At 36.0% G+C, this 16,547-nt stretch overlaps 1 protein-coding gene across 1 annotated transcript in view; it reads left to right on the plus strand.

Moving 5' to 3' along the window:
• Positions 1–1,606: 1,606 nt before the first annotated feature.
• Positions 1,607–16,547, plus strand: part of LOC104405784 (radixin) — a 39,364-nt gene continuing 24,423 nt past the window's right edge. Inside the window, exons 1-3 of the mRNA XM_010014594.1 lie at positions 1,607–1,681; positions 10,456–10,539; positions 14,827–14,922. Of these exons, the coding sequence (XP_010012896.1) occupies positions 1,670–1,681; positions 10,456–10,539; positions 14,827–14,922 (192 nt within the window). The 5' untranslated portion in view covers positions 1,607–1,669. The remainder of the gene's footprint in view (positions 1,682–10,455; positions 10,540–14,826; positions 14,923–16,547) is intronic.

Consider the following 16,547-nt stretch of genomic DNA (forward strand, 5'->3'; position numbering starts at 1 on the left):
TTTTTTTTTTTCAAGAATATATTGAACAGTATCTAAGAATAGTAGTCTCACTGCTTCTATCAATACTGCCATAGTAAAAAAAAATGCATCTACAGGATGTAATTGTCTTTATGCCGGATAAACACAGTATTACATATAGTTGTGCTACATTAATTATAATGAATATAAAGATGTTGGTTTAATATTTTTCAGTCTGATTTTTCATTAAACGAAATTTGCTCTGTATCTGCAGTATAGCATTAGATATGTCTGTAATCTTTAGTCTTAACATTGATTTTTCTTACCAGCCAACAGTACCGATGTTTTTTAAATTCTGTTTTCATCCTTTTTCTCTTTTTTGTAGCCCTTCTTCTCAAACATATCTCTACAGATTAGAAAAAGAAATACAGTTGAAGTGGTAAAGCACCTTAGGTTGCTGTGCAAATGTTTTTAATATTTACTGTGTTATTGCAAGGAAGCAAGGAAAAATAACTTCTTTTGTAAATATATGTAACTATACTTTATATTTGCATTTTTATTCATGGATGAGAAATTTATACAAAAGTTTGCTTTTAAAAATAAATTGCTCTAAACATTTTGGTTATTCCTTTTATCTTTTTTTTTAAGCACTTCTAAAAATGTTATTCATTTGATGGAGTCATGGAGTGTTACAATACTGATATCTCACATTATTCTGAGTTGTACATCACTTTCGTTTTTCTTAGTATGAATGTAATGCCAGTTAATATTATTCCTGAAGGCAATGCCGTCTTTGGTACTCCTTGCAGACCAGCAGCAGGACTGATTCATGGAAGTCATTACTTTAAAACTGTGCAAGAAGGTGACAAGCTGCTTACTCTTTCTGAGGTAGAATGAATTGAAAAGGAGGCAGGATGCTGTCTACCAGTATCATCGCAAGCAGATTTTTTTCAAGGCATAAAAACTTTTTTGGAACAGAACACAATAGCAAATACTTTCATTACCGCATAGACATAACTTGCAGACTTCTGCCTTTTTTTTTTTTGCCTTTTTTTTGTTTGTTTTTTTTTGTTGGTTTTTTTTTCTTTAGTTTTCCAAAAGCTCTATTACTTTTAAGCAGAACAGAGTTTTTTCCCTTTTATTGTGGTGTACTTGCATTTCTCTTCATTTGGGAAAAATAATCGTATCGTCTCTTCACTGAGAGAAAAGCATGCTTTTATAGACATGAAATACAGTTTTGATGGTTTAAAACTACGTTAGGTTTTTTTGTTTTCATGATTTTTCAAGTTTGACTGGAGTTGACAGATTAAATTGCAGCTTCAGAGTTCCTTGTATGAGTTTTATTTCTTAGTAAATAGTGCTAAAGGTTTTTAATACTAGAAGACATCTTCTAGTATTTATGTAGCACTTGGGGAAATGTTGTCTCTTTATTCTAACATTAGTGGATTAGTATTTTACAAGCTAGAAAGGAGGCTGCTACTTAGAGATACGCAGACTCTGGTATTGGCTTAGTTGCTTTTTATATATGGCATCTACTGAAAGGTGTATTTTGTACATGGAGAGCACTTGTTTACCTGTTATGGAACTTGTGCTATTTGCTGTGATGTTTTGATTAATTTAAAAACAACCCTTTTAATTTTGTTTTTGGCAGAAGGGGACAAAGCATTTGTAGAAGACTTAAGTGGACAAGAGACTAAAGAAAACAAGAAAAATGCCGAAACCAGTAAGTAGCTGGGTTTTTTTACTCATCTAAAATCTAACACGTTTTCATGTTTTAGAATGGTGATCTTAGAGCACCTGTAGTTGTTTTGACTCTGCCCTTTCTAGATTTCATAAGATCTAATAATGTACCATTGGAGCTGAGATAGTTTAATACCAACAAGTGGAAAAAAGATCAAGCAAGCTTGGTACTGCAAGTTACATGGAGCGTTACTTAGAGACGGGGACAGTACTTACAAACCACAACAGCTTGCAGGAGGAATGACTTTGAGGTGAGATGACATACAGTGGTTAATGGAGGCATAATTTGAGCCTGACTCAATGTCCGTGAGAATCAGTGGAAGAACATGCTGCAGGATTTTGCAAGGGAAGCCAGAATATGTGTAAAGTGTTTGTGATTACCACATAGGTGGTAGTTTTACCATGGTAGAGGGTAAAACCTAGAAGGTAAGTGTTGAAGGGAAGAAATAAGCAGTGTTTGTGGTGTCCTGTTCATCTCACTTCAGGTGAGGTAAGGGTTCATCCACTTTCTATCCAGGGGAAAAAAAAAACCACCCCAAACTCAAGCTTTTGTGTTGATAATAGTTCTAGACTTCTCTGAAGAGATAATTACTCAGCGGCTTGATTATTTTGCTGGTGATGTAATATTGGTTGCTTAGGATTTCATCTGCCATGTGTGAAATGACTTTTGGTTGTCCCTTCCCCTTGTATCCAGTGAGCAAAGCATTCAGAAAAGGAACTGAATTGTCAGGACAGATTATTTCTATTCAACTCGATTGGTTTATTTAATAGCCTTCGGGCTTTCTTGGCTTACTGATGTTTCATTGAGGTAGTAGATTATGAGCAGGGCAGCAGATCTATTACTAAGAATAAACATATACATACCTATACACAGAACCCTAACTATTCTATGATTCTATATATAAAAGGCTTTTGCTTTTCATCAGAAATTATCATTATAAATAATCTCTATTGCATGCCAGCGTTTGGAACTGGTACAGCTTACTGACTAATGTGAGCATGGGGCTGTCCAAGGCCTAGGAGTTGTGTTCCAAGATTTGCTCTTGAACTACTGTCCCACTGGCCATACAATATTGTTTCTATAATTTCTTCTTTTCTCACCTGTGGATTGGTGGCAATATCATGGCACTTCCTGAAATTGGAGGTATTTACTTGTATCCTGCCCCTTTCTTACAGAAAGCTGCACTATCAAGGGCAGGAAAATGTATTCACAGCATACTGTTTTCTGACCTTTTTGATTCCTGGCTATGATAATTGAATAGTACCTTTGATAAAGGTTCTCAGCTTAAAAACTCTATTTTAAGACTGAAGCAAAATGTCACTGTGAGCATGTGTGTTTTCTGAAGCCCCCAACTCCATGCAGCTGCAGAGCAGTGAAGTCACAAAAGTGATGACTATAGAAGATAGCCTGAGTGAGGTTACTTCTTTTTAAATTCTGGGATTTGAACCATGAAATTCAGGCAGGCAGGGTTCCCTCTGTTTTAAGGACCTGAGAAAATCATAGGAAATGCAGTTTTGGGCTTGTTCAGAAGAAAAGCAGTATCTTTAAAACTGAGTTAGCAGAGATGTTGGAAGAGCTCACAATCCACCCTGGAAATAGAAATTAGCTACCAGATCTTAGGAGAGAAGCTGGACGCATGCCAAAGATGAGATAATTTTTCTTCCTTTTATGAGGGGCTTTTTATGTAAAGACTTCTCATATGCTGGGATGTTCTTGTATGTCTCCTGACAAAATAGGCACATGTGAGATCTTAGAAGGAAGCTAAATTAAAGAAACCATTAAAAATGAAATTAAATTAATTACATTTCTTGGAAAATGTCATATGGATTTCTTCCTGTAAACTACAGGTTGCTGTAATTATAATTAGTAATCAGTGAATGAAGAAGTAGTGCATTTGTCAAAGGTTAAGTAATTTTATCTATAAAAATGAAACAACAGATTTTGCTCTGGTTGCTTCTTTTAAATGGTAAATCTTTAGGAGCTTTCCTCCTTTTTTTTTTTTTTTTTTTTTTTTCCCTTGAGGTCTGTAAGAGCCTAGTCATTGGTTATGTTTAATGAATCCAACATTGTTCTTTGAAGAGTCTTGCTGTTCTGCTAGGGTTTGATAGTACTGGACTGTAGAAAGTCTCTTGCTCTGGATATTCACTGTTGCTCTTACCAGTTGTCTTTAAAGACAATCCACAATAACCAAATGTACTTCTAGTCCGGAAACTATTTGTGCTTCAACTCCTTGTTCTTTATTTTTGACAGTAGTAAGACGGTCAATGTTGTGTAGTTTTATTATCGAAGGTCTTTTAACCTGAAAACTGATGAAATAATCATGGGTAAGAACTAAGAAAACCTAGTTAACATAACTGGTGAGAATTCTGACAGTGTTATTTTACATCTTACTTCTCCGTATTACTGTGACCCATTTAGGTATTTTTTTTTTCCCCCCAGATTCTGCTGCAATTATCCAATTGATAGTTTTCAGGAAATCTGCTCATCTTATATGTGAGCCTGTGCAGTACAACTATTAGGAAATTCTCGTTCACTTTTTTTTTGATTGATTTTTTTGTTGCTGCTGTTATGCACAGCAAATAATTAAGCTATCTGTCTTGGCTTAAACAAAATCAATAAACACCGAATCACAGAAATAACAGTGGAATAGATTTTGGTTTCACTTTTTTGCTTTCACATTGAACACTTACATAGTATTCCACACAAAATTAGTATTCCAGGCAAAATTAAGTAAATGAAGACCAGTAAAGTATCTTGGCATAGCTGAATTTTAAAGCAAAGGTATTTAATTTTTCCTGGAAGTCACAGTGTGAAAGAAGGCTTATGCCACTGTGAGTTATCTTCTTATGCATGGTAGTAAAAGGTCATTGTTCTTATGTATTTAGGATTTCCTCTCTTGGAGGCCACTAGGTTAAATAGCTTGAGTGAAATGGCTGTTTTGAAAGGGTAAAAGTGACTATAAATATATTGTCCTGAGATAATAAGGTAGTATGTGTCTGAAAAATACACATTCTTGAAATATTTTCTTGGATGATTGCTTCAATAGAAAAGTCTGTTAATTTTGGCTGTTTGTAACAAAGTGGCTTTCTATTCTTCCAAGCAGTTCATTCGCATCTCCTTTACTTTTAAAGCAAAATAGTTCTGAGAATGCTCTCAGTTCTGCTTAGCTGTGCAAAATTTGTTTCATTTAACTTCTGTTGCGATCCATCTGAAAAAAGAAAAACTAAATTGGTAACTTGTTTAATTAGGTCTTTGCGGCTGTAATCAAAACTGGAGCTCCCAAAGCTGGAGTTCTGTTTTCAGTGTGTTTAGTTCTCTGCTTGCTGAAGAATGGAGTATTTGTTCAATCTTATTTTTGGTGCTTTCTTCCTAAAAGAACAGACAGAATGTTTCTCAGCTGTGTGCCTTTCTCCCAGATCTTCCCCAAAAATAGAAACACAGAAACTAAAATTAGACATCATTAGTTACATAACGGTTAATCATTTCATAGGCTAAGAAGATTAGGTTTAATTGACTGAAATATTAGTTACATTTATAGGGTGTACGAGGAGTTAAAATTACCAGCTGTTTTTGCTGGTAGTTTGCAGCATTTTTGCACAAGACAGCAAGGTGTGAAGGAGGAAGCATTACGCTGGGTAGTAGTGGGTAGATGTCAAAGCTACTAAGATTAAAAAAGAAGTCTTTTTTTTTTTTTTTTAAGACTTCAACATTATACAATATTGTGTATTCAGAAGGAGTAGATACCAGGTTCTTGAATGATATGTATGTTTAAAATTTGAATTAATATGTGTGAGATCAAGTTAATTTCTCTAAAGTGGTTGAATTAGAATATTGTAAAAATTAATTTTTTACTTGAGTGTTCTTGTTTTACAGGAGAATCTGAGATGTGTAGTACAGTATTTGAATTATGGTTTGAATTGATTATTTGTTTCTGCAGCATAAATAAACAACTGATGTCAGCTTGGAGGGCTGTTTTCTTTTGATTTCTCTATTAGTAAAATCACTTTACCATTGTTCTGTAGCCTTCTGTTCCCAATGCTGTTTAATCCTTATCTTTTTACCTTATCTTCATTAACTTTTTTTCTTACATCTATTCCTACGTCTGCTTTGAGGTTGATATTCAGAGTGTAATATGTGTATTTGTACAGTGTGTAAAGCAGTGGGACCAACATGCTGCTACTCCTTAACACAGATGATTTAATATGCAAATTTGCTACAGTTATCAGCTGAACTAGTGTGAAGAAACCTTTTTTTGCCATATGAAATTTTCTTATAACTAAGAATTGTGTTGGTTTCTGTGGCTTTTAAATGTAATTTATACTGCGCTTGTCAAAACAAAGCAAAACCTCTTCCATGTAATTTGAAATGGCTTTCTTACTAAATATTGATACCTACTCAATTTTGGGCTTCCTATTGAAAGCTGAAGTACCATGACAAACACCTGCACAAAAAGTATGAGAATAGGAAGTAGTAGACTATTAAGGTATATTTTTTCAAGTCCTTGAAGTAGTAAAAGAATACAGAAAAATATAATTCTCATATAAAATGTGTGCTTTTAACATGTGCATATGGATGTTTATTGTTCCAGGTATCTTCATTGACTATATTCTTCATTGGTTTGGATAAATTCCTTCATAGATTAATTGCTTTAGATTGTTTTTTATAAGTACTATTTTGTGAGCTGTGGCAAATGTCCTCATAACCCATTAGCAACATGTTACTGAAACTTGAGTTGCTCCCTTGACAAAGAATAATCAACATGTATGTAGGTATGTGTTCTTCCCTTGCCCTTGACCATGCTTAAAATCATTCTGAAGCAAGTCTGGTAAAATACAGGTGAACTCAGACTGCTAGTTCTGGTGCCAAGGACCTGGGCAAGCACGAGTGGTCCCTTGCAAACCTCATGACATTCATCAAGGCCAAGTGCAAGGTCCTGCACCTGGGTTGGGGCAACCCCCAGTATCAATACAGGCTGGGGGATGAAGGGACTGAGACCAGCCCTGAGGAGAAGGAATTGGGCATACTGGCGGATGAGAACCTGGACATGAGCTGGCAGTATGTTCTCACAGCCCAGAAAGCCAACCATATCCTGGGCTGTATCAAAAGGGGAATTATTCTGCTCCTCTCCTCTGCTCTGGTGAGACCCCTGCGGCAGTCCTGTGTTCAGCTGTGGAGTCCTCAGCACAGGGAAGGACCACACCAGAGGTCTTAATCCAGGCAGGGTGCTCCAGGCTGCCTCTGCACTGCTGTTGTACCCCAGGTGTTCCTTCCGTCTCACCATGTGCACCTTGCCAGAGGATTGGTAAAGTCTAAGTTACTCTGTTGCTAAGACTGCAACAGCATTTTTAAGAGGTTTTCCAAACATGACCGCCATGGTATTTTAGTGTTTAGTAGTTGCCTAAAGATGTCTAGGTCCATAAATTAGCAATATAAATTGTTACAATTGTGGCACCAAAGATAATGTTTGCATATAGCCACTTCAGAAAAAAGGGATGCGTTCTCAGGCATACTCCTATGAGTTGCAGAATCAACTACAGAGTTTCTTGATTAGTTTACCAGAGCAGGATCCATAGAAGACATCTGCTCAGAGTTCAGTCAAAATTATGTATGAATATACCAAACGAGACTTGTTGCAGTTCTAACCCTGAGCCCTTGCACAGCAAAACAGGATTTGTGTTGCGACTGAGCAGCTGAAGGAATTGGCTCAACCTTGCCTAGTGCTTTGTCATAGTTCCTGAAGGTTGAAGGAAGATGTGTAATCCTGGTGAGAGCAAGATTGAAAAGCAGGCATTAAATGGGTCTTGTGGTACGAGCAGTGGTAGCCTTCCAACAGTTGCCTTAGGAAACCTTCATCCATTTCTCTTGTCACCATTGCAAGAGCTCCTTCCTGTTTCCATATTCATGTGGTAAAGTTGGTTCAGAGTACTTATGTTCAGATTAGCGTCTGTCTTCATAATTTGTGGTTCAAGTCATTTCCCCCTGTCACCAATGTCACGTTAGGAGTGTTGCTTCAAAGTAGCCGGATACCCAGCAGCAGATTACACGAGTGGCAGTCCATTACTGGATTTACTGGGCCTTCTTTCTCTGTCTGCATCTTCTCGATTCCCTTCCTTTTTATAGCGTGGAAACTTCCCTCATGACTCTTCTTAATGTAGTTAGTTAGCTTTATTTTACAGACAACATAACTGACAGCAGGGGTTTGATTTTGTTGAGAGGGTGCTGTGTGATTGAGCTTTTGATTAGATAAGTAAACCCTGTGGGCTCAGTCTCAGGCTTTGTCAGAAGTAACCTTATTTTCCATGCCTAGAAATAACTGAAGCTGTGAAACACTGCTATAAGGTTGTAAAAGCTCCGTGTTTGCATGCCAAAAAATCTAAGTCAGTCCAAATGCCTTCAAAAGGAAAACATGAAGTGTAGTGTTAACTTCGTAAGTCTATTCTTAAAAAACTTGTATCATAAAAGGTAATATTTTGATATAGCTATCACTGAATTTGTGAATTTCTTAGAAGAGCCAAAAGTGTAAATATGAATTAGCAGTTGGCTTATCTGTTAATCAGAAGATCAAAGAAAAAGAAAACTGCTAAAGACATAAGCAGTTAAAGGTGTGTAAATAACCCGGTGCTCCTGATGTGTATTTATATCTATTGCAGATGCAGCAGCTGTGTATTCAGCTTTTATTTGAGGCAGTAATAGCCAGAAGTGACCAGAATCTACAGCGTATGTTGAGCTTGCCTCTGTATTATACCTGTTATTGTACTGTCTGAATATTTTAGTTCTTGTGAGGAATATAGACTTGCGTGTAGTAATTCTTGCATTTGTAGACTGTAACATTTATTATATCTATGTAGGAATTTTCTGTTGCAACTCTTTAAGAACTTGTCTACTGCAATTAGTTCAACTTGCTGTGCTTTGTAGATCTTTTCTGATGCTTCTTGTTTTGTCAGTGGTGCTGTTAAATGACAGAGTCTTTGGTATTTAATAAAGTTACATTTTAGCTGTATCCTTTGTAACTTGCTTTAGGGCAGCTACAAGTAAGCAAACTTCATTTTTAAAATTGAAAAACTGCTTTAACAAATTAACTTCTTGTAATTAAGGGGCGACTCCCCTCTCAAACCAGTGGACAGCTTGGCAGTGAGTTAGACCTGTTTGAAATGGGTTGTTCTGTTAGAGAAAAAGCAATTATTTTTTTTTCTTCTCGATATGAGCAGAGTAGGAGAATCTGCAGAAAACACCTCTTTGCCCTCCTCCTACACACACCCTCTAATTTATTTTTATTTTTTTTTTTTTTTTGCAATAAAAGTTTACTTCTTTCTACTCCAAAGCCTTCAACTTTTGTTCTTTATCAGTGTTTGCACACAAAAAAAGTTTGCTAACCTCCACTATCTTCCGTGTTTGCAGGTCTATAACCTAGAGGTCCTCAGACTCCCACTACTCTTGTCATGTGTATCCAGTTTATGGCCAAAGTTGTTTACCTTGACACTAAAGAAAGGAGTGAACAAGCATCATCTGCTACACAGGGAAACTTCTATTACGTTTTCTTTTTTTACCTTTGATCTCCCTTCTGCGTTCTTCTTGCAGAGACTTTTGCAGGCTCTCACTTCTCAAAGTATTCCACCTGGTGGCAAAATTAGGGAAAATAGTTAGTGGAAATAGTTTACACAGGCATAGATCAAGTAGTGTAAGAACCTGTAATACAAGTCCTAATTTATTCCTGCTCCATATTTTATAGTAGAGAGAAAGAAATTAGAATATATCTCTGTGCCTTTAGTTTCATGTTTCTGGGTTTCGTGTTTATAGCAAGGTAGATTTGACCTTTAACGCTTTGTATTCCTATTTACTAAAGATAAATAAAATGTGATACCGTGGCAGTTGGAACAGTAGGCACTTCTAACAGTGAGAAGACAGAACTGTGCATTTAATACTTTTTGTTTCATGAAAATTCTCGCTTTCGTGTGTAACAGTTGAAGAGAAATTGGAACAGACTGTTTTACTTCAAGTAAGATGGACTTCCAGTTACTTCCTAGAATATTTAACTGCTTGTTTTAGAACAAATAAAAGCAAGGATTGTCAAGAATCATCTAGAAAATGGTCATCTATTTCAGGAGAAGGAAGAAGTTAATTGAATAGATGTGATTTTTTCAGTCTTGTAGTAAGAGACTACGAGGAAGGTATTGAAAGGGATTAGTATTAAGGGGAGTTAACTTTTGTAGTTCCTCTTCCACTGATGAAAAACCTGTTTAGTAGTCTGTCCTGAGGTGTAAAAGCTTTGGTTCTATATACTTCAAGATTGCTGAACCTCTTAATTTTAGAAATGGCAGGGCAGGAGGCTGCTCATCTTTTTATATTGCCAAGTATAAAGACCTTAAAATGGTATGTATATGACTAGGAACTTTTTTCTTTTGCATGAAGCCCACTGAATGATAGTGCCTGGTAGCTGAATGTCCCAGTATTCCCTGAGTGTTAAGTAGTCATGTCAGCTATCCCATTAAACTGATTTTGAACTTTGTTCTCTGGTTTGACCTTCAAACCTAGTGTTAAATATTATCCTGAATATGGTTTTATACTAAATAAAAAATGAGATTATGTTTTTGCAGATTCAAATTTTCCATTTTTATATCTGCTGTGTTCTGTGTGTATGTAAGGCCATTAAAATTGTTGAATTTACTTACCATATACTATTTCTTACAGGCTAATCACAGTATGAAGGAGCAAGCCACTGTTACAGTATGATTTAAATATTTCTTTATTTTCTGTAGATCAATGTCAGAGTAACCACAATGGATGCAGAGTTGGAATTTGCCATCCAGCCCAATACAACAGGCAAGCAGCTCTTTGATCAGGTAACTTATTCATGTCTCTGTATGTATGTGTACAAACACATAAAACTGTTGTGGATATTAAGGCATAGTTTGAGAAAGCAGAAGTGTTCTCATGTAAAAAGAAATTTATGTAGCCTTTACTATTTAATAATGAATATAACAATAAAACTTCATTAAGGACAGCTGCCATCTTTTTTTTTTTTTTTTTTTTTTTCTCTCCTATGAGTGGAAGCTGTAGATACTTTTTCACTTCCCAGATATTTGAGAAGTAATGTTGTCCTGTGATCCAGTTTGACATTTAAGTTAAAAAAGGGGGGGCAGGAAGGGGGGAAGAAAAGACTAAGTGAAATAGTGACAATTATGGCTTTAATGTTTTTATGTATTGCAGACCCATCAGAACTACGCATTCTCCTTTGATAGTGTGAGGGTTTTTTTTTAGGTGAATGAAAGTTCATTTGCAATTTTTGTTTGAATGACACTTCTGCCTCCCTCCCACCCCTTTCTGTAACATCAGTAGTTGTGTATCTTCAGACTTCACGACTCCTTAAAAAGACCTGTTGAAAAGGGCTGTCCCGCTTTTTGTCTAACCAGCACCACCATCATATAAAAAGTACAATATTCTGTGGCACATAAGCCTCAAGCTGTTACTTTTTGCCTTTTGCTAGCCTTTGCTATCTTCTGTCACACAGTATTGGGTGGGGTGACATTCTGCTGTGTTATGTCTTGTGCCCAGGTAATCAGGTTCAGCCAAATTGAGACATTCACAAACAGGGAACAAAGATACAGCTCTGAATTCTTTTCCATGCTCTGTTCCGCTTTCTTCCTCAATTCATTGTGGCATTTGACATCTGACGAGCTCTTACGATCAACTTCTGGAAGTTTAAACTGAAAAATTGTTGGCTCAAGCAAAGTCAACCAGCACAGTTTTGTGTGAGGAGAGAAGTGTTTTCAGCCTCATTTAAAGTCATAGTTCCACGGAGTCACACCAAGAGCTGAACTGTATTGCAAAACCAGCATAAAATTTTCAGACAAAAGTTATGTTGTTTGTTTATAGAAAGAGAATGAAATCACACTGTTAAGAGGACTGGTCTTCAAGGTTTACTGTCGTGTCCACCATTTCTGCATAGACTTGTTAGTTATTGATTGCAGAAAATGACCTCCATGAATTTAGCTGTTGTCTAGTGCTCCTCTATGTTTTTGGTGAACAACTTGCCCTTTTTTTCCAGTCAGTGGTTCTTTTAAGCTTTTAACTGGTGCTTTCTGGAGTTGTTGATTTGTTTCCTATTGTGTGTATGTTTTTATCATCTTCATCTGCTAGCAGACCGGAGTTGAGCATTTGATGTCTGTGGGTTTCTCTTTTCTCTTCCATTGTGAAAATCAGTAAAGTTCTTATTTATTGCACAAATCCATTTTAAAAAAAATTGCTTGTATTTTAGAAGGCATCTTTACACATTTGTTGTTAGTCTTTGTCTATCCTGTCAGTGGTCAGAATAGGCAAGAGGGAACCTGTCTTCCAGTCAACCAATTTAGCATCCATAACTTTTATAGGAGAGGAAGACCCCTGTGGTGGCTGTTTCCACATGCTGGTGGTAATGGTGGGGGTTGTTTTGTTATTTTCAATAAGGTGTTAATACCAAGCATCAGTACCTCTGGCTTACTGTAGTTGCCATTCAGAAAGAATGTGAGGGTTGTCTCCTTTATTTCAAGCTATACCCCACTGTCCTTTCCAGGTATCTTAGCCTCCCTTAGGAACTCTCAGAAGCTAACTCAATGAAATTCTTGCTAGGTTGTCTTTATGTGTATGTTTTGATTTGACAAAACATGTCTATTACTCTGGTTGCGTTTCTTCTCCAAGAAGTTTTTATTGCTTATTAATAGACAAGTTGAAGGATGTGATGGTGGGTAAATCTCTTTTAGTGATGAGGACTTGCCTGAAGCTGCTTAGTGAATCTTTTGGGGCAGAATCAAACTCCTAAGTTTCTCATTCTGTACTTATTTTTCATATCATGTTACTGCCATGCCTAAGTGCTTGTATTATCTTTGTATAAAGTTCCAGAAATGTTTTTATTTCTTTTGAGCTGAGAGGCTGTGATAGACGATGCTTGTTCTTTATTTGTGGAGCTTGAAGTAAACCAGGCTAATGTGTAAGCTGTTTTTAAGTGTTGATTCACAAGCATGTGTAACTCTACATTGTAGTAGGCAACTTGCCTGTGTTGAAATAACATGCAATGTTCATCTCATAGGAAGGGCCATAGTCAGCAGGTGAGAGCAAAACGTTTTTATGTGAGCATAAGCACTTGTCTCCTTATGCCTTATGGGCAGAGCTGTTGAGCACCTGTAGTTCTTACTGCCTTCTTTTGCAGCTGAGATGGCTGATCAGATACAAAGGATCAACTTGGACAGCTGCAAAGCAAAGAGCGTTCTCAGTCATCTGATAAAGCCGTAAATAGTTTGATCAGCATCATACAGGAGGTCTGTGCCAAAAGCAGCAGCAGGTCTGATATTCCTGTGTTGGTTCACCAAGTTTAATGTTACTCAGGACCATGCTAAGAACAAGTGAATGTTGCTAATATTTCTTACGTTCTAAAGTAAATGGTGTAGGAATTCTAGGGAAAATAACTGTGCTTACTAAAGGAATCAGGTTGGGTCCATGAACATTGTCCATTCCATGCTCTGGAGCTTGAAGGTGAAAGGGGAGAGGAGGAAAAAAGGCGCACGCTTGAATGATTGTTAAGTAATAATACAAGTATACAAGGCATCAGAAGCAAGCTTGCACAGCTATCTTGTGACACTTTCTAATTTTCAAAATCTTAATTTTGCAACCTGATAGTACTACTTTAAAATGGAGGAGGAGCTTTGTGTAAAATTCTGTTTACTTCACATGCATCTGAATGCTTCCATAAAACAGCCTTCAGTAAACTAGCTTGCCAGCATGGCCCAACCTGAGAACATATGTAAGTACTGCCATACTGGATCTTTTGGAGCCTGAGTTTAGTTATTTAATAATCTTTGCTGGACATCTCTGATTAATTGCTTATTGAATTCATGTGCACTTTTACTATGAAAAAGGCTTGTAAGACAGTTCCACAGTTTCACTATACTATGTAGTAAGTGTTTCTTCTTGTTTGCTTTGAATCTGCTATCTAATGATTTCTGTTGATTCTCTTGATTCTTACATTATCAGAAATAATGAATAATCTTTCTCTATTTTCCTTCTACATGCCACGCTAGTTTTATAGACCTGTATCATATTTTTCCTTTCCTCACTTCTCTGTCAGTAGCCTTAGTTCTCATCTTAGCTATGCAGAAAATGTTCCATGTCACTGATCATTCTTTTCAACATTTCTGAAACATTTCCAGTGCTGCAGCATCCTTTTCTTAAGATAATGTGACCAGTCCATATGTATATTAGAGATTTGGGAATACCACAGGCGTGTATAGTAATATAGCAGCTGTGTGCTTTTGCCCTTTACAACAAGAACTTTGGTCACATAATTAAGATCGTTCTCTGTTACATACAGTACTTTAGTTTTATTAAATATCATCTCTTACTGAGGTTCATCTTCCTTTACTGTTCATTCACAGATCTTTATGAAAGGTTTTTTTGTAGCAGATTTTGTCACATTAGTTTCATCCTTTTTTACTGTTCATATATGAAGTCAGGGAAGTGGGGTGGGGGAGGGCTGGGCTTCCCTTGACCTTATACAAGACTGTTGTGAAAAGAGTTTGTTCTTTCTTTCTTTTTTAACTAGCAAATCCGTAAAAAGACCTTCCCTCTATTCAAGGACAATTTTGTTTCTTTACTTGCCTTTGGTGGTAGACCTGATCAGAAATCTTGTAGGAAATCCATGTATGGTTTATCAGCTAGATCATTCTTATGCCTTTTATCATTAACTCTGAAGATCTCAAAATATTTGAAGGAGGTGATCCATCCTTATTACCTTATGTTTGTCCACAAGTATTATTCTTTATTATAGTTTCACCAGTTGTGAACTTATTGTTTGCAGGTCACTTCCCAGACATGCTTTCAAATATCAAGAGTCCTATTTACTACCTCATATTCCTCAGGTGCTAAGTTTGATGCATATAGTAAGCTGCACACTCCAGTTGGTAGTTTGGCTTATTCAAAACTCATGAGGTGAATGCTTCCCTGTACTTGATGTTTTTCTACTATTGGTTTTTGTTGGTTTTGTAAAACTTGATTACATTTCAGTTTGAGATTGTTTCTGTAGGATAATTATCATTTAAAAAAACCAAACAAACAACTGTTGTAGCATTTACTGATGATTATGGATCATTTATCTTTAGGTGGTGAAAACTGTTGGTCTTCGTGAAGTTTGGTTTTTTGGGCTACAGTATGTGGACAGCAAAGGCTACTCAACTTGGCTGAAGCTAAATAAAAAGGTAATAATTTCTTAATATTTAGGCAAGCATACAGTTTGAAATATACTTTTTTAAGGCTTTCTGCTTTAATATTGTAGCTGAGCTATTGCTGGCTTCAAATTTAGTTGAAAAGTTTTTCATTTGTTTTAAATCACGAAATACAGTGTTAAGTTTGGTTCTAAAAAAAAAAAACCTATGCAAAGCTACATCAACATTTAATTTTAGTAGGATACCATTTCTTGTATTTCCAGTACCATGGTGATGCTTGCATTAGGAAAACTTAAATTCATATGATTATCCTGTTTTCATCTAGCAAAAATAATAAGAATAAATATTTCACAGTTGGGGGTATGTATGTATGTGAAGTATTTGAGCTTCAAGAATTTGTGTGTATACAGCTATAGATCTTCAGACAAGGCACTAATACTACACTCTTAAACTGCTATTTAGGTATCTCTAGTACGTAGGTTGTAGCACAATTTTTGTTTTGTTTGTCTCCAATAGCACTGAGCACTTTGTATCTCCCAGCTATTGGGAACCAGCTCATTATACTTTAAATTCTATTTATGAGTTTGAATGGTCAGTTTTTCTTTTAATATTGGCTATCAGGTTATTGATGGCACTGTTTAGAATACAGAGGGTTTTTTTTTTTAATTCATCTAAATCAAGAATGCCTTATTTTATCTTCAGTATTTGCAGCTAAATTGGGTTTTTTTAGGAGCAAGTCCCACTGTCTGCATTTAGTGATAATTTTCTCTTCTCTGTGGTAAATCCAGCGAGTTAAACCTGCTAACTAACTAAAGCTGTCTCATAGAATTTCGTATGTGTCTTGTTTCATAAGCAATAAATGTTGTACAAATAATATGTTAGCCCTAACGACTTGCCTCCAGTGGTTGGAGACTAAAGGATATGGTGCATTATTTGCAAAACTACAGAAAACATTGCTAAGTGAAGGTCTTCAGCAAGTGAAGTTGCTGGTGCTGTTCAGGAGCAGGAAGGGTGTGCTAATTCCTTTAATTTTGATTAAGGCAGTTACCTATTTTTTCAAAAAAGCTTGTAGCATTTGATTTTTAAATGCATCATCATAAACTGCATCTTACTTGTAAGTTATTTTTTAAACGTTTGTGCTAAATACAGGAAAGATCTGATAAATCACAGATTAGATGTGCAGCTAAGGTTTTATTATGGCAAGAGTACAACTAATTATTTATGGGCAAGATTAAAGTGAAACACCATGTAAATCAAGAGATGGACAATAATGAAATGAGCAAAACATTAAAAATTGACAGCTGAAGTGTTGAGTATAGTACTTATGCTGCCTTATGTATGTGATTAAATGGTTGCATTATATTTTATATATTAGGTTGCATTATATATTAGTTTTTGAAACTTCCTATAAGTCAACCAAACAGATGTGTCATTTCATGCATACTGAAGAAGTTCTAGAGGTGCTACTGGTGCACATAAAGTTAAATGTGTAATAAAGTGCTTGAAGAATTAGGATGTTTGAGATTTACTTTGAATGTACCTTTTAATAATCACTGTATTATTTGATGTTAAAATTAGTTTAATTTTGAATGTTTTTGCTTTAGTCATAATCAGTGCTGAGCCCAAATATAATGGAAATTTCTACATAAAAATGAATT

This window comes from Nestor notabilis, unplaced genomic scaffold (assembly GCF_000696875.1).
Source record: "Nestor notabilis isolate BGI_N333 unplaced genomic scaffold, ASM69687v1 scaffold3705, whole genome shotgun sequence".
Taxonomy (NCBI): domain Eukaryota; kingdom Metazoa; phylum Chordata; class Aves; order Psittaciformes; family Psittacidae; genus Nestor; species Nestor notabilis.